The sequence below is a fragment of the Cryptomeria japonica genome, chromosome 11 (assembly GCF_030272615.1).
Source record: "Cryptomeria japonica chromosome 11, Sugi_1.0, whole genome shotgun sequence".
Classification (NCBI taxonomy): Eukaryota; Viridiplantae; Streptophyta; class Pinopsida; order Cupressales; family Cupressaceae; genus Cryptomeria; species Cryptomeria japonica.
This window is the reverse complement of record NC_081415.1, coordinates 516,259,430-516,282,018: the sequence shown is the minus strand read 5'-3', so window position 1 is coordinate 516,282,018 and position 22,589 is coordinate 516,259,430. Positions and strand designations below refer to the sequence as shown.

At 35.7% G+C, this 22,589-nt stretch overlaps 1 protein-coding gene across 2 annotated transcripts; it reads right to left on the bottom strand.

The window, feature by feature from the left end:
* Positions 1 to 13,064: 13,064 nt before the first annotated feature.
* LOC131062280 (uncharacterized) lies at positions 13,065 to 16,581 on the bottom strand. Of its 2 annotated transcripts, none has more exons than XM_057995899.2 (3): positions 16,185 to 16,581; positions 13,705 to 13,864; positions 13,065 to 13,600 (listed from the first exon to the last, which is right to left on the bottom strand). In XM_057995899.2, exons 1-3 carry the CDS (start codon positions 16,261 to 16,263, stop codon positions 13,309 to 13,311), a joined length of 531 nt encoding a protein of 176 aa, XP_057851882.2. In that variant the 5' UTR covers positions 16,264 to 16,581; the 3' UTR covers positions 13,065 to 13,308. The 2 variants fall into 2 exon arrangements, with proteins under 2 accessions (XP_057851882.2, XP_057851883.2); XM_057995900.2 differs by lacking the exon at positions 16,185 to 16,581 and adding an exon at positions 15,627 to 16,177.
* Positions 16,582 to 22,589: the final 6,008 nt, after the last annotated feature.

The following is a 22,589-nucleotide window of genomic DNA, read 5'->3' as shown; positions in this document are numbered from 1 at the left end:
GTGGTGAAATGATGGGTAATATGGAAGCGGTCACAGAGTTCATGAACATCCTGATTTTTTAAGGGACGCCCGTTATTAGTGATGATGGAAACAGGAATACCATATCGACAAATGATATAGTTGAGAATGAATATAGAAATTTGTTTTCCAGTGACTTGTGTAAGAGGCACGACTTTGATCCATTTTGTGAAATACTTTGTGGCAGTGATGATGAATTTATGACCGTTGGAAGATGGAGGGTGAATCTTGCCTATGAGATTGAGTCCCCACTGACAAAAGGGCCAAGGAGTCGCAATTGGTTGAAGTTCTTGCGCTGGCGCGTGGATGAGGTCTCCATGAAGTTGACACTACTTACATTTCTTGACAAACTGATATGAATCTTTTTCCATATTGGGCCAGTAATATCCAGTCCTGATGAGTTTCTTGGCTAAGGTAGGACCACTAGAATGTGGACCACATATCCCTTCATGTACTTCACATAACGCAATCTGAGCTTCGTCGCTTTCTAAACATCTAAGAAGAGTGCCATCTAGACCTCGATGGTATAAGATATAGGCTAAAATGACATATCGAGAAGACTGGCAAATGAAAGTGTGACGTTGGTTATTGGATAGGTCAGGAGGTAGGATATTGTCACGAAGGTATGCGAAAATGGAACCATATAACTGGGACTCAGGACCAACAACACATATCATCTCAGTAGGAGTGATTTCATATGAGGGAACCAAAAGGTTATCCACCAAGAACTCATAGCAAGTCTCATTCGGTGGTAGATCAATTAGTGAAGCAATTGTAGCCATGGCATCCGCGGCTCGATTCTGCTCTCTGGGTATCTGCTCAAAGTCTATCTTCATGAAATGTTGTTTCAGGTCATCCACCATTCTTTTGTAAGGCATTAATTTATCTTCCTTTGTTTGGTAGTCATTAGTGGCTTGACGAATTACAAGTTGAGAGTCCCCAAAAATACGAAGTTCTTGGATCTTCCACTGAACTGCAATCCGTAATCCAGTTGTTAATGCCTCATATTCCACTATGTTATTAGTGCAGGGAAATAATAATCGATATGATTTTGGTATAGAATCCCCTTGATGAGTTATGAAGAGGATGTCAGCTCCTGCCCCATGCTGTGTGTATGAGTCGTCAAAGTATAGTTGCCAAGGCTTTGCATGTGACACTGTTAAAATGGATTCATCTGGAAATTCTGAAATTAGAGGAACATCATCTATCATGGGAGCATCTGCTAACTGATCTGTGATAGCTTGTCCTTTTATTGCTTTTCTCTCCACATACTCGATGTCGAATTCACTCAGGATCATCACCCATTTGGCTAGTCGCCTAGTAAGTGTTGCTTTATTGAAAAGGTATTTCAATGGATCAATCCTTGAACCAACTTAGTCTTATGAGTTAGCATGTAATGTCGTAATTTCTGCGAAGCAAAGACCACAGCGAGACATGCATGCTCAATTGGTGTGTAGTTTAGCTCATATCCCACCAATGTGCGACTGATATAGTATACTACCTTTTCTTTGCCCTCGGCAACTTGTTGTGCTAAGAGTGCCCCCAATGCTGTTGAAGTAGCTGATATGTATAGTAATAAAGGTTGGTCCAGAACTGGTGGCATCAAAACTGGTGGATTGAGAAGATAATCTTTGAGTATCTGGAAATCCTATTGACAGTTATCATCCCATTTGAATTTGATGTTTTTATGTAGCAAGTGCTGAAAAGGATTACACTTATCTGCAAGTTGTGTTATGAATCTTTGTATGGACTGGAGTCTCCCTTGCAAAGATCAAAGTTGACTGATATTTCTTGGTGGTTGCATCTCTAGGATGGCCTTGACTTTTGCTGGATCAGCTTCGATTCCTCTTTTTGATACAATGAATCCCAGGAGCTTCCCGGAGGTTACTCCAAAGACACATTTCTTGGGGTTTAATCTTACTTTATACTTTTCCAACCGATCAAAGACGACTGAAAGTATGTCCAAATGTGTATCTCTATCTATTGATCTACCCAAGAGGTCGTCAACATAATCTTCCACAGTTACGTGCATGAGATCATGAAAGATAGTAGTCATGGCTCTTTGATATGTAGTGTTTGCATTTTTTAGCCCAAAGGCCATGACATGCCAACAAAAATTTCTCCAAGGACAAGTGAATGTTGTTTTGTGCTGGTCCTCGGACGCGATTTTTATTTGATTGTAACCAGAGAATCCATCCATCAAAGATAACATCGCATGACCTGTTGTGAGATCGACAATCAAGTCAATATTTGGTAATGGAAAATCATCCTTAGGACAAGCTTTGTTGATGTCTCTGAAATCTATACATATTCTGATACTACGATCTGGTTTACTGACAGGCACTAAGTTGGAGATCCATTCGGGATAATCAATTGGGCATATGAATCCGACATCCAATAATTTCTCAAGCTTCGCTTTGACTAATAATGCCACTTGTGGATGCATCTTTCTTAATTTTTGTTTCACTGGTTTTGCCCTCGGTTTAACTGTCAAATGATGCATTACCAAATCCGGATCCAATCCAAGGATATCAGCGTATGACCATGCAAAGTTGATTTGTCATTATGTGAAGAAACTTATGAATTTTGACCTTTCTAACTTTGTCAAAGATTGAGCCAGGAATATGTTGTGTGGAACTTCTTCTATGCCAATGTTTGTTTTGAGAGTCTCTTCTACCAACATGGATGACTTTTCCTCATATGATGCTGGGAGAATGTCGAGCCTTCCATCTTCAGGTGCCTTAGAGAGGTTTTCGCCCTCAGATACGTCCTTTCTTTTTACTTTTTTGGGGTCAGACAACGCCACAATGTGGTTTTCGCCATAAGACCCTTGATTTGTTTTTATTTTTATATTTTTGCAACTAGAAGGCTCGACACCCTCACCAAAATATGTCACGCTCCTGAGTTCTATAGTGTATCCCGCTTTTTGGTCCCCAGGGGGAAGATCATCTTGTATGCCAAGACAGTCAATAAAAGCTTCATCATTTTGGAATGTGTCAAACTATGCAGGTCCTTCATGGTCCCAGTCAATAAGTTGGTGGTGAACAAGGGGAAGGAATTTGATGTCTTTGAAGTTAGCAGGGCTAAGAGTGAAGATGCAGTTATATTCAGGTATGTCGAGGTAATTATCAAGGTCATCATTGGCACTCTCCTCATCAGTCTCAATCGTGAACAAATCCAAATTATCATCACTAGTAGCACATTCTGGGACAGGTGTTCTCATTCTATGTGATTTCAACCTAGGACCTAGAGGCAAGGACTGTATGGGATCCTCCAGGGTTGTTTCTTGACCAACTTTGAATTTTTCATAAAATTCCTCTTCTTCTGTGGGTTCATCTGGCTCTCTGAATGTCTCGGTGAGCTCGTAGTCACTGGCAGATTTGTCTGAACCCCATTCCCATTCGTTGGAGTCTATGGAATAGCGATTCTCTTGTTGCATTTTGGTAACTTTGATTTGTAATGCTTCCTTTGTTCTTTGAGTGTGGACCTTGGAAGTCACAAAACCAAGTCCCTTCAAGCGTTCCTTTTTGAATGTCAATTCAGGTTGTAAAGGTTCAATGATGCCTTCCTTTCTTAACCCAAGAGGGCTTTTGCCATCATACCCAACTTTTTGTAAAATCTTGAACCCTTTCCCATACTTCTCACATGGTATGTTGATGTGATCTTGTGTATTATTTTCAAGGTCTTTGTAAAGCATTTTGTATAAGTCTTCCTCTTCCAGTTCACCCCATCTTTGAAATATAGTAGGGTCCCATTTGAGTATAATGATAGATACCTGCTTATTAGGATGTGGTCTTCCATATTCTTTTGGTGAACTCATGACTTGTCGTAAGTACATGGTTTGATTCAAAGTGTATTCACCCATGCCCTTGTCCTGGAATTTCCCTTTAAGCTCACCTTGTTTTGATGTCGAAGGTTTTAATGACTCAGGATCAATGTATGCAGAAGAAGGAACAGCTTCCCTATTACTTGGGATGATCGTTTCAGTTTTCAGTCTCAAGTTATTGCAGTATATAAATGGATTAGGATCTCCATTAACTGTTATTTCAACTCCATTGTGAGGAAACTTGATGCATTGGTGATATGTAGATGGGATTTCCCTCATTTCATGAATCCAAGGACGTCCTAGTAATATATTGTATGCGAGATCTAGGTCTAGGACTTGACAAACCACATCCTTTGTAACTGGCCCAACTCTGAGAGGTAAGGTGATTGTGCCTTTGGATGAACGCTCTTCATCATCATATGCCTTGATGGTAATTTTGTTTGTAGAATTCACAACTTTATCAGAATATCCCAATTGTCTAATAGTGCTCAATGTACAAATGTTTAGACCTCCTCCATCTATCAGGACTCGTTTTATTCGATATTTGTGTAGGAAGGCTTCAATGTGTAACGATGCATTATGTGGTTGACTTACGAAGGCGTCATCGGCTTCTATGAATGTAAGGGAGTGTGGAACGGAAAGGTATCCCACCATAGCTTGAAACTAGTCCACGTTCAGATCAGTAGGGATAGCAGTGTCTCTCAAGATTTTGTCAAGAATGGCTTTATGTGCAGACGATATGCGTAAGAGCTCAAGGATTGAGATAAGTGCGGGTGTCTTCCCTAACTATTCTACAAGGTCATACTCAAGCTTGGTTGATGAGGAAGCAGTGTTTTTAGCTGGAACACCTTGCAAAGTGAATTTACCTCAATGAGTTGTAACATGACATTTAGAGGTAGGTTTGGAAGAAGATCCAATGCCTTTTAGGACAATCTTGGATCTTTGGGTAGAATTTTTAGGCGTTTTGTCCTTGATGATAATGGTAGAGACATAATTTTCCATCGAAATGTGATTGATGGTTGAATCATAGTTATAGGATGCTCTGGTATAGTTGGTTTGGTCATCTGTGGCTTTAGCTTTTCCCTTGTCATGTTTTGGGAATGGTTCCTTAAACATCTCATGTTCTTGATTCGATGAATGTCCCTCGATCTCAATGTCACCTCTATATATAAGATCTTGTATGATGTTCTTCAGTCGATGACAATTTCCTATTTTATGTCCTTTGCTTTTATGAAATTCACAATATTCATCATCATTCCACCAATTTGGTTTGACCTTTGGTTCATATGGAGGAAAATCTGGAGCTATGATTACTTTGTTTGCCACTAGCTTTTTGAAAACTGACTCAAGTGGTTCTCCCAATGGGGTGTACTTCCTTTGTGACTTTGAAGTTGTTTGAGTATTCACTTGATTGTTTGTAGAGCTTGATCCCGAAAAATGATTTTGGGTCGCACTGTATTGGCATCCACAACACCATCATTGACTGTGTTCTTGTTTTTGTTCCAAAATCTTGGCTTATCTTTTCCTTTAAAGTCATCTTTGTTTTCCTCGAATATCTTAATGACTCCTTGTTCAATTAGGACCTTTTCTGTTGCTAATCCTTTTTCAATGACGTCCTTGAAGGTGGACAAACAAGCTTTTCTTAGGTCATACCCAATGTCTTTGTTAACATTTTGGGTGAACATTTCTACCATTTGTTTTTGTGGACTTTCACAAGAGCATCTGCCGGCTAGGTTCCTCCATCTTTGTAAGAATGATGAAAAAGACTCTCCATCTTTTTGCTTGGTGTTGCACAAAGTAGTGATTGATATGTCTGTCTCTATGGTGTATGAGAAATGTTGGATAAATGCCTCTGCTAGATCACCCCAAGACTTAATTCCAGGTGGGAGTTGGGAGAACCATTCCATAGCTTGATCACCTAAGCTTTGTGGGAATAATCTCATCGCATATGTCTCTTCTGCTGCTATCTCAATGCAAGCTGTGAAAATTTGTCTTATGTGTGCCTTAGGATCCCCTTTGCCTTTGTACTTATCAAACTTAGGTGTCACAAAGTGTGTAGGAAATGGAGGCATTGGAATGCTTTTGTCAAATGGATAAGGACATATGTCTCTCATTGTGTAAGTTGGCTTCGGTGTATTTATGTCCTCCATTTTCTTTTGTAAGTCCCTGATTTGTTGCTCCAAATTGTTCTTCAGGGAAGACCGACTTCTTGGACCATACCCCATGCTTGAGGCACCAATTGGAGGAGGAGCATGTTGCATATATGGATGATATTGATCATACACATGTTCATATGGAGGAGGTCTATAATGATGTTGCGTATATGGACCACTTGGTATAGAGTCATGTTGAGGAATGACATATTTGCTTTGTCCATGTATACCATACTCTATAGGAATGTCATGAGTTTGTTCTAGTGTGTTGCCCCCAAATTTGACGCGAGGTTTCCTTATGTCCAAATTTTGAGCATGCCTTTGAATATCCAATTGCTTTGGTGGTTGATCCTTAGCATTGGTATGTGATTGAGCATATTTTTCTGCATAAGGCTTCCATAATGGTCTATGAAGGTGAGTATCATATGCTTGACCATGTGTGTATGGGACCTCTGGTTTTTGAAACAAAGATGATGGTGATTCAGGCACAAGATGTGGTCCTCTATTGCCTCCACTATTAGGCCTCATTTGATCCATGTTGGAGTGAGTTTGTTGCAAAGGTCGATTTTCCATTATTTGAGACATGTCGAAATCATGAAGGATCTTGGCTCCACTTTGTGCCATCACTTGTAGAAAGTATTGTCTATCTCTCCTCATTATTTCCTCAACCAATCGATTGAAATGGGGATTCATAATGGTGTCTTCCACTTCTGCTGAATGTACGAAGAAGTTGTCCATGTTGTCATTGTGTATCATTGTTGTTTGTAGTGTCCATGTTCTCAACTTTTGGAACGTTTCTATAAGCATCCATGTCAGGTAATGTAGTATGATCAAAATTGAAAAAGATATCATTGTCATACTCATAGGAACTCATGTTTGCGGACTCTTGAGCCTCTTTAGTTTCTCTCCTAGATTTTTGGGAACGAGTTTCAACCATGAACTAGGTATTGACCAACATGTGTGAGACTAGATGAAAATGGAAAGAGTATGGAAGACCAAGAGTTTGATGGAATGTAAATGAATCTGAAGTTTACTTGCAATGTCCAAAGCGTAAGACCAAGTATGTATGTAGTAGAGTAGGTGTGGCTTCCAAAGAGATGATAGTTTCTCTTGATGAGGTAAGTTGACCTTGACTCTAAGTAAGACCAAATGAGACCCAAAGGTGATAAACCTTGATGAGGGACCACTTAGCAAAATGTTGTTGTATGTAATGTGTTGACAAAGTAAGATAAGGACAAGCAAGTGACCTTTTGACTCAAGTTTAGACAAATGTGAATGTAATGTAAGGTGTAAAGCAATGATGGACTTTGTGAGACCCAAAGATAGGTTGAATGCTAGATGAAAACCCCAGAGAGATAACCTAGGAAGCTCAATAAGTCTGAAACTGACTGTTCTTGTTTGTTGAATTATGAAAGTCTTCAATCCTGAACACAAACGTGCCTGTATACTTCACAGACGCGCTTAAAGGACACAGACGCTATTCTGTCAAACACAGACACGTTTAAATGACACAGACGTGGTTCTGTCAGACACAAACACGTTTATGAGATGTTGTAAATTCAATGTTGCTCTAAAGACACAGACGCGTTTCTGCCCTTCACAGACGTGTTTAGATGACATAGACGCTATTCTGTCAGACATAGACGCATTTCTGTAAACTTTGTGCAATTTTTCCAATCTGTGAAGTTGCTTGTTGTGACCAAATCTGAATGTTTGACTATTTTTCGTGACAAGAGGACACAGTGTTGATGAGGACTCAATGTTTGCAAGTGTTTAGACTCAAAAGACTCCAAGAAAAGTGTGTTGTTTGATGTAAAATTGTTTTACATATACTTGAAAACACAAAAGACACAATGTTTTGATGTTTGGTCTTAAATGTTTGATTGTTCAAAATAAGTAAAGCACAATTCTTATAGCTGGCCAAGACAATAGTTGTTGATCCCACATGGAGGTTCCCCCGAGGCTACACTATTCAGAGCGGATACTTAGATGCTTGACCCCACTAGCTCCACCCTCGGCACTCACTTCTCGGGGCAGCCAAGCATCAGTCCCCATGAAAATTCCTCGTGGCAAACTTTGTATCTCTACTAAGAACCGTATGTGTGTGGGCCGCTACCAAAGGTCCGACCTCCTGCCCCAACAACTAGAAGGATTTTGGCTTCTAAAACAAAAAGGTGCTGGTAAGGGCATCCGCTCGTGTGGCCATACATGCGGCACTTTCAGCTCTGTAAATACAGAAGGCTCCCAACTGGTAGGGGTTACGTCCTACAAATGATCAAATAAATTTGATCAAATGGGTTTATGGGGAGACATAGTGTCGGTATGAACTAATCAGCACACGTTATCCATAGTTTTCACCATGGATACAGTTATTTATAGTGGTTTGGAAGACGATGGCTTTTCTTTTGCTACCACTTGGATCGTTCTCTCCTCACTAGTAGTCCTAATGACCACACGGGGAGACAGGCCCTCCAAAGATTAAACAAAAAGAGTCTATTGCTCAAGACACAAAAGACAATGATTCAATTTTAGTGCAACAAAGATCTATTAGGAGTTTGGATTGTTTGAAATAATCACCCCTTCCTGCAAGCACACAAGTTAGGTAAATTTTAGATCCAAAAGACTTTGTGAAATAGGGGTCTTCAACAAAACGATTTTGCTTCCAAGACAAGCTGCACCACTTTTGTTAGCTAGATCTGAAAATGTTAGCCCAAAATAAACCAGATTTGAAATCTGAATGATGAAAAACTGAATCAATGAAATCAAAAATGCAAACAACCGAACACAAACGCAGTTGTCACAGACACAGACGCTGCTAGAACACACAGACGTGGCTCTGTCAGACACAGACGCGGCTCCCGAACTCAGACGCGTTTTCCTAACGCAGACGTGCCTGAAGACTTCACAGACGCGACTATGGAATACAAACGCATTTCTCGAAATCTGCAAAAAAATAAAATATTGTTGAAGACGCAGACACGGTTCCGGATTTCATAGATGCGGCATAAAATCAAAAACGCGATCCGAAAGTGGGCAAACGCGAAATATCAAAATGTTGTCGGAAATGTCAGATCTGCAACTTCAAAACAAAATCTGCAACACAAGATGTTAAATGCAAAAGGGACAAGAGTCCCACCGGACGTGTCAAAATGTATATGGTGAAAATGGAAACAACAATGATGAAAGACTAAATAGATTCAACCACAAAACCCTAGCCTAACAACAACAAAAATCCACCATAACATATGAAGATTACCTAAGACAATGCAAATCAAATGAAATCACAAAGATTATACCATCACATGTCCAATAGGATTTGGATCTCTATTCTTCCTATCTCCATTGATCTTGCTTGATATATTTGCTCTCAGATTTTATATGTGCACAAGAGCTCAACAAAGAACGGAAATGTGGTTGCAAGTAAGATCGCATGTAAAAGGCGTAGTGTAGTCGAGTGCGCAAATTGAGTTAGTCAAGGTTTGATAATGAAGGAAGCATCTCCTTATATAGAAGACACTATAAAAAATGGAGGGATAAGATTGAGAGGTGTAAGAGATAAATGGTTGGCTATGATTAGAGGGTGGGTAAAAGAAATAATAAAATAATGAGGTCAGGTAAGTGTATGAATTAAGAGATGAATGGCATGTGTCATGGATAGAAAAGGATAATGAATTGATTAAATAAATAAATATTTATTTAATAAATAAAGGAAGTGGGATCAATTAAATAAATAAGATATTTATTTAATTTAGAAAAAAAGATAATTTAAATAAATAGATGTATTTATTTAAATGAAAAATAAAACTAGAAGAGGATAAATGAATTAATTAAATAAATAAAAATTTATTTAATTAATAAAAGAATTAGGTTAAAATAATTAAATAAATAAAGATATTTATTTAATTAGACATGATAATTTTAGGTGTCTACACACACATCTCTTAATATTCTCTAACTACATTAGAACTACAAAACCACCATTAGAGCCATCCTTGAAACCTTCATTGTGAAACACACCACAATCTATCTCACACACCTAAGATGCATACACCCAAAATGACAAATCTTGAACTATTAACTCTACCTTGGATTTGGTTAAGGCAAATACCAACTAGCGTCAAACATCCTTTTTCCTTCATTATAGGTTGCAAATTCAAATTCAAGTTCAAGGTTGTAGAGGACACTTTTAAACCTCAGAAGTCACTTTCATATCTTGGAGGACACTTACACAAGTAGAGGACCACACTATACTAAAACACTAACAAATTACAATAACTACAATTTTTTGCACATTTAGAACTTGAATTCAATCATCCAAAACCTCTTCCTATCATATCAAACATGCTCCCCCTATCTCTACTCTATTTCCAATTTTCTTGGCTTAAGATAAACTTATACAATCTCAACTCCTTGTTTATCTAGATCGATCAAAGATCAAAATTATATTTGATCTATTATTCATTGTTTTATATCAAATTTAAATAAATAAATAAACTATTAATTAAAAACAATTCTTAAAACTAAAGAGCCTATTTTTACAATCATTAATTTCACAAGTAATATGTATAAAGTGAATAAAATATTAGTTGACAGATGACTTTTAACTAATTAATGAAATTAAATTTTTCAAAGTACAACAAGGTAAAGCATGCAACCCAACCCTTTAAAGGTATGTGAGCCTATTAAAGATTAAATCTTATCAAATGCTTGAAAGAAATGAGACTGGAATTATACATATTTTGATTGAATAGATGTCCCTTAATCTTTGACACTTAAACAAAATAATCGATTGTTTATACACTTAACAAAAGATTGAATAGATGTCCCTTAAGCTTTGACACTTAACCAAAATAATCGATTGCTTACACACCCCTCAAGAATTAATTGAATGAATAATTAGCATATTTTGATTGAATAGATGTCCCTTAATCTTTGACACTTAACCAAAATAATCGATTGCTTATACACTTAACAAAAGATTGAATAGATGTCCCTTAAGCTTTGACACTTAACCAAAATAATCGATTGCTTACACACGCCTCAAGAATTAATTGAATGAATAACCCCTAATTATATTAGAATTGTTGTGTAGCAACCATGTACTTCCAATCCATTTTGGGTTTCTTTCACTCCTCCATGGTTTACATTGATGTTTTAATTCTAATTCAGATTGCAACCGTTTCTATTAGGCTTTACACATTCTACTCCACATTTGGAATTCATCAGGCGTGTTTGATAGTAGGGTGTGTATCGCGAATATTTTGCATTGCTTGTTTCCATCAGTCAGTATTAAAGAACTGTATTTTTAATTTATTCTCCATAATCACATATCCTGTAGCTTGGGGAAAAGAGTAAAACTTTCTCCTACTGAGATGAATGGCTAAGGAAGAAACTGGTCTGCTTACCTTCCCTACTTACTGCTAAAAAATGCTAAATGAGTAATATACAACACAAAGCATTACCCATGTTATTAATTTTGAATTAAAATTCAAACCCAAAAGAACCCTGACCAAGAAAGACCATGCCAGACTCTCTCATAAGGCTTTAAACTGTTCATTTTAATAGTTAGATCTACTTTCAGAGAAATGAGAAGTGACCCATCTCATGGGCACGGAATTAATTGATATGATGTGAAATCGGCCTTTGGCTAATGGAAGAAAGACAGTGGTAGCCAGTAGACTAATAAACATACAAAATGCCCTTTTGTAATTTTTGTACCTTTTAACCTTGAGTAATGAGACAGTTACCCATCTCTTGGGTCAGAATTAATTGATAACAAACCAGTCTTCTCGCTGTAATGACTCATCGCTCCTTCAACTCTAGCTTCAAACTGAAATTTGCCAACATATTAACTATTTATTTCGGTAATGATTTTAGAGAATATTAGACAAAGCAATGGATCTTAAAAAAAATGCAATTTTTGTGCCCTTCATACGTATCAACCAAGGCAGTACTCAGTACTCTCAACAGTTCTATCAAGGATCTGAATTCGGATCCATTTGCCAAGGTTGTGTCCTTTCTTCAACCCCAAGAAGCTTCAGTCCTCTGTTTCTGCTCTTCTGATCCAGACATGTTTAAGTTTTTAAATATTTCCTACCAATGTTCAGAATTTCTCTTCAGCTAGATAGGTAAACCCTGCTTTTACCTCCTCAAATTCAGTATCCTTCTGATTCAAGGTGGGCTCAAGCTCAGATTTAAAGTATGTTTGACAACTTCGGCTACATGGAGATTATTATTTTTACCTAGACAAGCTTGACATTACAGTTGATAATTTCCAGTAAAGTAGGTTGCTGCTTCGTCTCCTTGTTTCTGGTGCATTGGGGAAGGATCTAGTGAGAGTTAAATTGACATGATTTTATTATTGAATTTTTTTTAATCTATTTTTGGCACAGACAACAGTAAGTTTTAAAAGGACTGCAGTTTTACAGGAATCAAATAAATTGATTGTCTTAAACATAATAAACTAGAAACTACAAAATATTGTGACTACTTAGCTTGAGATGAACTTTTCAATATCAAATTGAATTAAAATAGATACCAAAAAAACCTCAAAGAAAGAGATTGTTTTATTGAAAAAACAAAGTTTTATGAGTTTATCTCAGGTATAGTTCATAGAGACCTAGATAGATTTCTGTCATATAAACCAAGTGTGTGGGTTATCTTTTTTTTTTTCCTATTAAAATTGATTTGATTTGATTCACTCCAAGTAATTAATACCAATTCACCTGAATTATAAACCCTGAGATAAGAAACTCTACGGTAAGTCAAGGTCTATGTAATCTGATTCCAAAACGGATGACTAACCTTCGTGTTATGCACACAGCCGAAAAATGAAAGACGCAGCTAATTCTGCCGAGCACAGCCGAGATCTGTAATTTTTAACTTACCCTTGTGTTATGTAGAAATCGTGGTGTTTTTGGAGCCAGATTAGCTACCACCTAGGAAAACATTGATGTTAGGAAACATAAACATTTGATGGCATTTCAGAGACCAAACAAAGGGCTTCTAAGATGTATAAAGCCATGCAATAACCACTACACAAACTCAAATCTCCTTGCAATTCCACAGAATATTGAAAAATATATATACAATTGTGATTTCTTGCAAATCTTAATTGAACCTTCAAAATGTGAATTTGAAGAGTGAGTGGGGGATTTAAATCAAAGTTTCTACAAAACAATGTAAGTTGAATCTGGCTAGCTTTCCACCAATACAGAAAATGCAAAGGAGCTACAACAAAATGTCTGGAATTGTTACAGAAAAACTGTACACCAAATATATACCTTCTTTCAACTGAGATTTTCCCTTCATTCATAATATCCGGCTGCGTTTGACTTGCCTGGATGCTTGTTCTAGGTCCCCAATAAAGAAAAGTATCTTATCAAAAAGACCTATACATGGCCCTTTCTCAACAGTCAATGTTTCCGTATTATCGCTTTCAATTATGTCGCTGCCATTTGGAATGCTGAGAGTTCTGTCTATTGTTTCCAGATAAGGTCTATCATAGTTAGTGTTTCTTGATTTCTTGGAACCCAACCAGCGTTGAATCTCACCTTGGTGCACAATGTAATAATCAGATCCCTCACATGCAATGGTCAAGCCACTTAACATGCACAACAAGATACAGTCAAAGTTAATTGAATAGAAAAGTCAATCAGGACTAAAAATAAGCAATCAAAATCTGATAAGAATACTCATTTTACTTACAATCCCACTCGATCACAACGATCTTGAGTTTCATATGCCATCTTCCAAGTTTTAGGAAGAAGAGGGCTGAAAAAATTAGCCTGATCTGTTCCCCACCTTTTAATGAAAAGATTACGCCAGAGTTCATCTTGTCTGGCAAAGCTCATCCAATTCCTGCAAACTGTTAAATAAAATGATTTAGGCCTGAAAAAAATAAAAAGCACTGACAAAAGATAGAGGGAAAAAATAAAACCATGTAAGTAAGCGTCAAGCAACTTAAAAAAGTGAAGAATGTAAGCACGAAAATCTTTGTGAAAATCACAGCCCAATTTACCAACAAATTATTCATCAGTTCTATTGGCCTATTTTTTACCCAAACATAAAATAGTTTCAGAGTTGCTTAAACTTCTTTAAAAGATATTTATGTACAAACAGAAGACAGTTACATCCATAGTAAAACACATATCATGGTGCCAAGAATAACATTAACTTAACCATTCACCATTCAATAATCATCATGGGAGTGCAGTTCAGATTGAAATATCTATTAAGCTATATCGCAACGTGCTTTGATAATTTTTCTTTGTAATTCTCGTCATTCATTAATAAAATAAATTGTTGTTTATAGGTTTTTATCAATTTACAATCCTAATAGGTTAGGAAAAACCATCTATTAATCTTTGATCTGACTTTCAAAAGCATTTCTGACAATACCCTTCAATCTCTTGATATTTCCATTTTTAACTATGAATTCCACAAATTAAGCTGATAAACAAGCAATGAGCATTGAACAAAGTTGAGCAAGATATCAGATATTTGAATAAAAGATTGAAGCAAGCATGCTACTGATTTTTTCTTTTCAACTGCAAACTGCATTTGTTCAGATTCAAAAACATGGATTTTGCCAAAATGCTGTTGAAGAAGAAGAGAACGAATGATTTCCCATGTCAGTATGGTCCACAACTCAAGAGAAGATTTAAATACAAACTTCACTTTCTCTTCCATCGCTTTGCCTCAAAGAGTAATACTTATTGCATGTTAGATGCTAATGCTCACCCTTATGTAGTACCATTAACCATCTAATCAAAAAAAAAAAAGGGTAAACATTCTGATCCAAATTTCAAGGACATGAGAGGAGGTATGACTGATCCTCATAGGGGTGAGGCACCAGGATTTCCCAGTAGACCAAACGTGCTTAACCATGGGGTTTCATCTACACTCAAGCACACTTAGCTGAGTACCCCATTTGTAAGGACAACAATCAAAATTACAGTGAACAAACAAAAACCCACTCTGCATTAAACTCTAATTCTCAATAACTCTTGTATTTGTATCCTTCTAAGTGATAATTGATTCTTTACTATGAATGCTGTGCATTTATTGGTTAAAATATAAATTCCCTGTAGAAGATCAGGAATTCTGGCAGGTTTTCAAATTTAAGTGGCACAGTTGTTATGTGTACAAAACTTAAGAATGTCATCCAAGCTTGCCCTTCACTGTGTTTAAGGCTGATGGTGACCACAAGCAAGATTTACCAGCTACAAACAATAATTGAGGATTCAATATATAAATTATTTAAGAATTTGCCAAGATTCCTAAACATCTGGAGATTTGCCAAGCTATCTGAACTTGTAAAAATATAATAGTACTCTGGAATTTCACCAGCTTTTATAACATTGTAGAACAAAGAACCTCATCTTCATAAATTCAAGCAATTTAAACATAGACTGAACTTCTCCATCAGATCTGGAAAGCTTACTCCACTTCTTAAGGAAAAGGGGAAAAAAACGTGAGGCCTTTACAAAAAATGCTGCTTACATAGGCAGATCATAAGATCAAATCATTTAGTTTAAAGTGCAAAATGAAGCCACTGAGAACAGTCGTTCCTTGAATTTAAGATATATAAAAAAAAACATTTCTGTAAATGGCAATTAATTACTCACAAGATAGTGGATGAACTGAAAGAGATCCTGGATCAAAGTACCTTATAAGTAGTGAACTAAAACTCACAAAGTATGCCCTGCAGAGTTTCTTGGACCCAACGGATTTTCTTGTTTAAAGAAGAAAAGGAAAAAATAACGAGATTGGTACACAAAACTTTGAGAGAATTCTCCAAACCGGTAGATAGTAGCCCAAATTCAAGAAAGTCAAACATCGTCTACCCTCATAAAATCTAAAACTTTGGTTGGGAATGCAATTCCCAAGAACTCAAATCGCAGAAACCCACAAAGCCCAAATTATTAGAATTTAGCTATAAAGATCACCCAAAAGAGAGGGATTCAAAAGAAGAAAAAGAAATGCCATCTCAAATAAACAACCTCAAGAAAAACCCTTCTAAAAATTGGGCTATGATAAATGGAGAAGTGGGTATTGTAATTGACTAAAAAATCGCCCTTTCCATATACAAAGAAGTTTCAGATTACGTAATTGGGAACGCCTTCCTTTAAAAAAATACAGAAACGGGCTCAATCAGAACTTCAAATATATCAGCAAAAACTAACCTTGTTGAGCAACAGCAAGATGTTGGTGATCAAGTAAACAAAAGATCTTATAACAAATTTCGGCCGGCAGAGTTTCCATTGCTAGAAAATTAAAGCGATCGAAAGCACCAGGCCAGATCTGATCTCTAAGTTTGCAGCTTACACTCAATTAGAAGAGGCGTTTGAAATTGAATGACTGTAAATTTGAACACACATTGACAAATATATTCACTGTCCTGTAGAAGCCAACCAAGAATACGTCTCCATCTACCTGTCCAATTCACTTTTTGAATTTTCAATTTTGTATGGTGTTCACTTGAGGGCGTGGCACGTGTACCAATACTTGCCGCTGAAAGAATTTAATCCCTTTGACAGTTGTGTGTGCCCTCCTTTTCCAACCATTTTTTGGGGTTCCATGAGATTGTTACCATTTGTTTTTACGCAAAGGATCGTCAGAAATACAATTTTTCAGCTCGCTGATTTACGGTTTTTGTTTTTAATGCTCGGCAAACACACATGTCAATCAATCACTTGTCAGATTTAAATAAATGGGGCATTTTTTTAAAAACAAATTACCTAAAAACAGTTGAGCGGGAAATACAGTTTTAAAACCTCTCAAACTCAAACTCAACTAAATAAGAAGCTACAATGAATATTCTTGTGGATCTAATTCAATAACAATTATTTTTTATAAAAAAAATTAATAATTTTAAAATATCTGGATGTCTTGCTTAAAGCAAGGGGATTTTGCGAGTTTTTTTCAATCATGGTTTTTTTCATAGTCATGTTCTCATTTCTAAATTCATTGGGTTAAATTAAATCTTATGATGTTAGAGGATTGGACATGCAAACCTCAATTATCAATGGGTATATTTATGTTTTCTTTATAGTGTTTCTAGAGGGTGAATTTTTAAGGTTCTTATTTATTCAAGCATGTTGATCTTTTCATAAAAACTCAGCATCCAAATTTTATCTCAATTGGGGAACTCCCTTCCAAGGTTTTAGATTTGATCTATTTATTTGCTTTGCCACTAATTTCTAGACAAGTTAATGCCAAAGAGTTTTGGATGATTCATTTGGTTCCTATTTCGATACTTCTCATATTAGCAAGGAGAAAAAAATTCTAGTTATGCTTGCATTTGCGCTAGCCTAGATTCAAACGATCTCTTGCTAGAAGCTCTTAATTTTCAAACGGTTTTTTTCTTAACATTAAATCTTGAATTATGAAGTCATTCCTTTTAGATGTAGGGAATGTCATCATTATAGACGTCTCATTTAGTATTGTCCACAACTTAAATCATGTGACTTTTTAAAATCTACTACAAAAGGATGAAAAGTGTAAATAACAAATTCAACTAGATAATCAAGAATGTGTTGCTAGTCATTCTAATGTTGATGGTTTTATTGAGGCTTGTAAGAAGGTAAAGCTTGACCTCCTCCAAATTTTCAATGACCTTAAGTTGGTAATAAAAAGAAAAACAAGTTTTCTATTAGAGAGAAATATCTACTAGATTTCAAAATGATTAAGATGAAAACCAAGAAAGGATGATAACAAATCAAGGGAATGAAAAAATAATAATAAAAAAAGTCATACTAAATTACAAGGTGCTAATTTTTTTAATGATAAACAAGATTGTACAACACAAGATCTTCCATTTTCCTAGGAGTTTCTAAGTGTGCTTGATGTTATTGTTAATGTTTACCAAGCTCCTTTGTTGCCAAGTATATTTATTTTTCTTAGAATCCTCTTTTTACTTCTAATAACTCAAAATCTTTTAGTTCAAGAGGCTCTTTTGTCATCTTGAACATGTTCTTAATGTTGGAGTCTTGTCATTGATGAAGGAGAATGGGTGTGTTGGCTACCAATTGTCGTTGATGTCAACATACTTTTGTTGACTTGTTTCGTTGTTGCTTCGGTATTTGGTGATTCTTTGCATCATGTTTTGCTTCGCATTGCTCCATAGTTACAGATATGGGTTTGCGGTTTGGGCAGTTGACTCATGAATATCAGACGTACATATATTCCAGATTGTACATGTTTTGGATCTATGAAAGGTGAGATACATGGTTTGGTAGTTCAATTTGTCGGTTGCTTTGTTCCTCTATAACAAAATAGTTTGTCTTGACATCTACATTTCTTTAATTGATTGTTTTTTATCTTGTAGTTTTGGGACATGGTTAAGCATTGTGGATAACGTGTGTATTCTAGTTGGCATTGACTTTTTTTATATCCTTGCTCGACCTATGTAAATGAAAAATATGAAGTATATTGTGATAGCGTGTGAGGTACATTTTATTTGTAAGGCATGTATGACCGACTTGAGATGTGAATCAATATATATATGATGCATTCCTTTGATGATATATAAGAAAATATAGAAGAGAAGGAGACTGAAATGCAACATAGTGATCGGATGTGATTTGTGATTGAAGTAGATAGTTGAAGAGTGAATGAAGTGTGTAAAGTTTGTATTTAGAGCTTAATTGGAATTTTATTTCATGCATATGTAAGATGCAACTTTAGCAGTTTATTTTGTTTATTCTTTTTTGGACAGTAAGCCCTTTGGTAGCGAGCCTTCATCTTTTGGCAATGAGTCTTGCAGTGAGCATTTGTAAAATTCTATAACTAGTTATATTATATTGAGAGTTAACCCTCTCTGTGATTTTTCCCTAATAGGTTTCCATGCAAAAAAAGTTAGTGTTCTCTTGTGTATGTTGTTGTGGATAGTATCTCTACTTTTGTTGTTCATTTAATCACTCATTCCTTTTGTTGTAATCTAATTGATGTGAATTTGCAAAGTAATAATAAGATTGTTTTAAGATTCAGGGAATATTGATTCACCCCCCTCTCAATATTCCATCTATTCAACAATTGGTGTCAGAACTTTTGTTCCTTGTTTTAGCCTAATCGCTTGAGGGAGATCTTATTTGTTAAACAAATATCTCATGAGTTGAGTGCTGAAGAAATTCTTATGGATGGGGAATTACAAATTGCTATTCAAGAACTCGAGAATATGGAAATTGAAAACAAAGATTTGAAAGAAAATATCAAAGAAGTAAATGAATGTATCAGAAAATTGAGGGAACAAACCAAGAAATTTAGAGAAATATATAAAGAAGTCAGCAAGGAATTGAAGCAAGCAAATGAAACAATTGTCAATCTAAATTTACAAGTTGAGGAAAGTAAGAAAACTGAGGATTGTTTGAGTGACTTAATCAGACACAAAACTGAAGAATGTGCAAGACTAGAACAAGAAGTTGTAACCCTAATATCTGAAGATAAATTCAAGGAAAGTGCTAAAAAACTTGATGAAATGATGGCTATGCGGAAATCTCCGAAAAAAAGTGGATTAGGTTTTGAAGTTGGTGAATGTTTAAATCAAATAATTGAAGATAAAGGCAAGATGAAGAAGGCTAAACCTGAACAACGCATTGAAGAATCAAACAACGAAAGGCAACCCCATAATCAAAGAAGTTCCGCAAGGAAACCTCCAATCAGACAACCTAATACTCAAAGGTACTCTTCATTCAATGTTTATTGTTTCTCCTATAATAAATTTGGACATAAGGCCTTAGAATGTAGAAAAAAATTGAATCAAAATGTTCAGTGTTTTACTTGCAAGATATTTGGTCATAAGGCTAGTAATTGCAGAAATAAAATTATGGATGGAAAAAATAGATTCTTTTATGGTTATTGTTTATGCAATGGTTTTGTGCACACGGCTAATCAATGTAGATCTAGAATGACTACAAGAAACTCAGAACAGAGGAATATCAAGTGCTTTAGTTGCAGTAAAGTTGGACACATCACTAAAGTGTATAGAAGCAGGAATATGAAGAGAGACAATTCAGTAAAAAGAAATGAAAGGAAGTAGATTTGATAGAAAATGTTGTTGCATTTGGCTCCAGTGTAGAAATCCCCTCTAGAAAGTAGTCTGGAAGCTTCGGTTTAGTGGGAGCTATAATGAGGATCTTTTTTTCCCTACTAAAGAGGTCGATGTTGTTGTCACAATAAGTTAATATGTTGATTAAATTGATGTACTTAAACTCCTGGTGAAGATTGCAGTAGAAAATATTGCTATGTGGTAGATTGTGAAGGTTTGGTAAGTGATTGTTCACACGCATAGAGTTGTTTAGTAGCTTTTTGGTGATATGATGGTTTTGGCGATAAAACCTTAGATCTTTTGGCAAAGTACTTAAACTTATTTTTCATTCACTTTGCTATTGATGAATTGATAATTTGTGGAGTAGAAAGAAGTATTCGAGAAGAATTGCTATTAGTAGAGCTAAGGTATTTGTAAATTCCATCTCATGGATTCCAACAAGTTTGTTAGTTATGAAGATGAATCACAACCTGAATTCAAGAAATTTATGAAAGAACCGATAAGAGATGCTACAATTGGTGCATTTTCATCACTATCGGCTAGGGTGGTATGTCTTGAAGATATTTACAAGTTCATTGATGTACAGATTAAGGAATAAGACAATGTGAAAATAAAGAATTTTGAAGATTCTCTTTCTAGGAAAAAATTATAGTTGATCATCGAGTTAGGGCACAAGGGTTTGGATATTTGGAGTGAATTTACAATGATAATTGATGAAGAGTTGGTAAATATTGTATTAAGTAGAATTCATGATGATTGCATTTGGCTAGACAAACTGTATCATATTACAAAGGAAGCTTTAAAGGTTGTCACTAGTATTTTGTTCGGATGGAACCATATATGCGAAGAAATTACTAAGAAACAAAGAAGTTGAAGATTTGACATTTGTAATTGGAGATCAAAGATCTCTACGAAGTGACACTATTAAACAGACCCTCTGGTAAAATGTGTTGCTATGGGCATTACTTATAAAATTTACTTTCACAATAGAGAAGGTTCTACATCTACTATCGTTGTGGGGTGAGTTCACAATAATGGTTCCCACTTTCACCCACGAAGGAAAAACGCAGTGGTCGGAATTTTTTTTTAAGGGTGTTCATTCGAACTGGAGTTGTTCAAATGAACTACCCTTTGGGGTTTGAGCAAACCCCACACTTCGCTCGAACCCCCCGCGCCTTTCAAGTGAACCTCCTTTAATCATTTTTTTTGGTCATTTTTTAGTTATTTTGGGGGGGTTCATTCAAACCCCCCTTCATTTGAAGGTATTTAGGGGGGTTCGTTCGAACCCCCATTTTTGCACTTCTTTGAAACTTTCTAAAAATTTCTGCAAAATTTTGGCCTTCAAACCTCTGGTTGAAGGCTCAAATGGAATGATCTTCATAACCCAAAATGTAGGATAGTAGTCCTCAAAGCAAGCTTTCCAATGACTATAATTTTATTACATTGTGAGTTTATTATGATCTTGTTTTTTAAATTTTACCAAATATAGATTTTTCAATGAACATGAACTTCTCTATTCAACGCATTGGGAAAAATAGTAAACTAATTTGAAAAAAAATATAAAAAATATCTAGGACCTCCATAATGATGTCTTCTTTCTAACAAAAAAAAAATTGAATTTCGATATATAGAGAACAAGTTATGTGTTCAAACGTACACCTATGTTTGAATTATAACTAGTCCTGTACGTTTGAATTATAACTAGTCGAACTTCAAAACTTAATAAAATAAAAATATTCAACAGATCACTATCAAACCAACTTCAAGTACTGGATATTAATGTTACAAACCAAAATTAGAAATAATTGAGTTTTTATCATTTATAGAAAAAAAAGTTATGCGTTTTGGGAGGCACGTCACTTTTAAAAAATGTTGTTTGCTGTAAAAAACTACTTTTTGAGGGAGATGGAAAAAATAAAAAAATTCTTCAAAAAAATTTGAAAAAAATATATTTAGAATCTAAAGACAAAATTATACAAATCACTAATTTACATCATCTTCAAATTCTTAATAGTTTAAAAGTTATAGTTGTCGGAAGGTGAAGATTATTTTAAAAATGTTCAACTCAGTGTCAAAGTTGGCAAAAAAGTGGGAACCATTATTGTGAGTTCACCCTATGTATGTTGCTTATCATATGGCTAAGACAAGAATGAACTATGATTTTGTGTGAGTTATTGAGATAGCAAGTGTTGAGCAATATTGAATTGACTAATCAAAATGATGGTTATCCCTTTCGTTTTGGATCATTGATTGTATGCCCAGCTTTCTACTTTTTAAATTCATTACCAATGAAAGAGAATGTTGCTTGGTGTGAGAACTTACCCATAGGAAAGAAAATCAAAAGACATTTAGATAATCTGAATGACAAAGCCAGGGTGTGCAAAGAATATTTCTATGAACTTCGGAAGAACATGATTTCAATATTTAGGATCCCAGAAAGATGCATTGAGATGTACAAAGATAGTATTACTTTCTTGGTTGATACTAATCATTATTTCATGGAAGTTGTATTGCCCCGGAAGGTCCAGTTAACAGAATTTGG

Coding starts and splice junctions, on each gene's coding strand:
- LOC131062280 (XM_057995899.2), bottom strand. CDS start 16,263: ATGGAAACTCTGCCGGCCGAAATTTGTTATAAGATCTTTTGTTTACTT. Junction 13,865..16,184: donor TCTTGCTGTTGCTCAACAAG/GTTAGTTTTTGC, acceptor TTTATTTAACAG/TTTGCAGGAATTGGATGAGC. Junction 13,601..13,704: donor CGTTGTGATCGAGTGGGATT/GTAAGTAAAATG, acceptor GTGCATGTTAAG/TGGCTTGACCATTGCATGTG.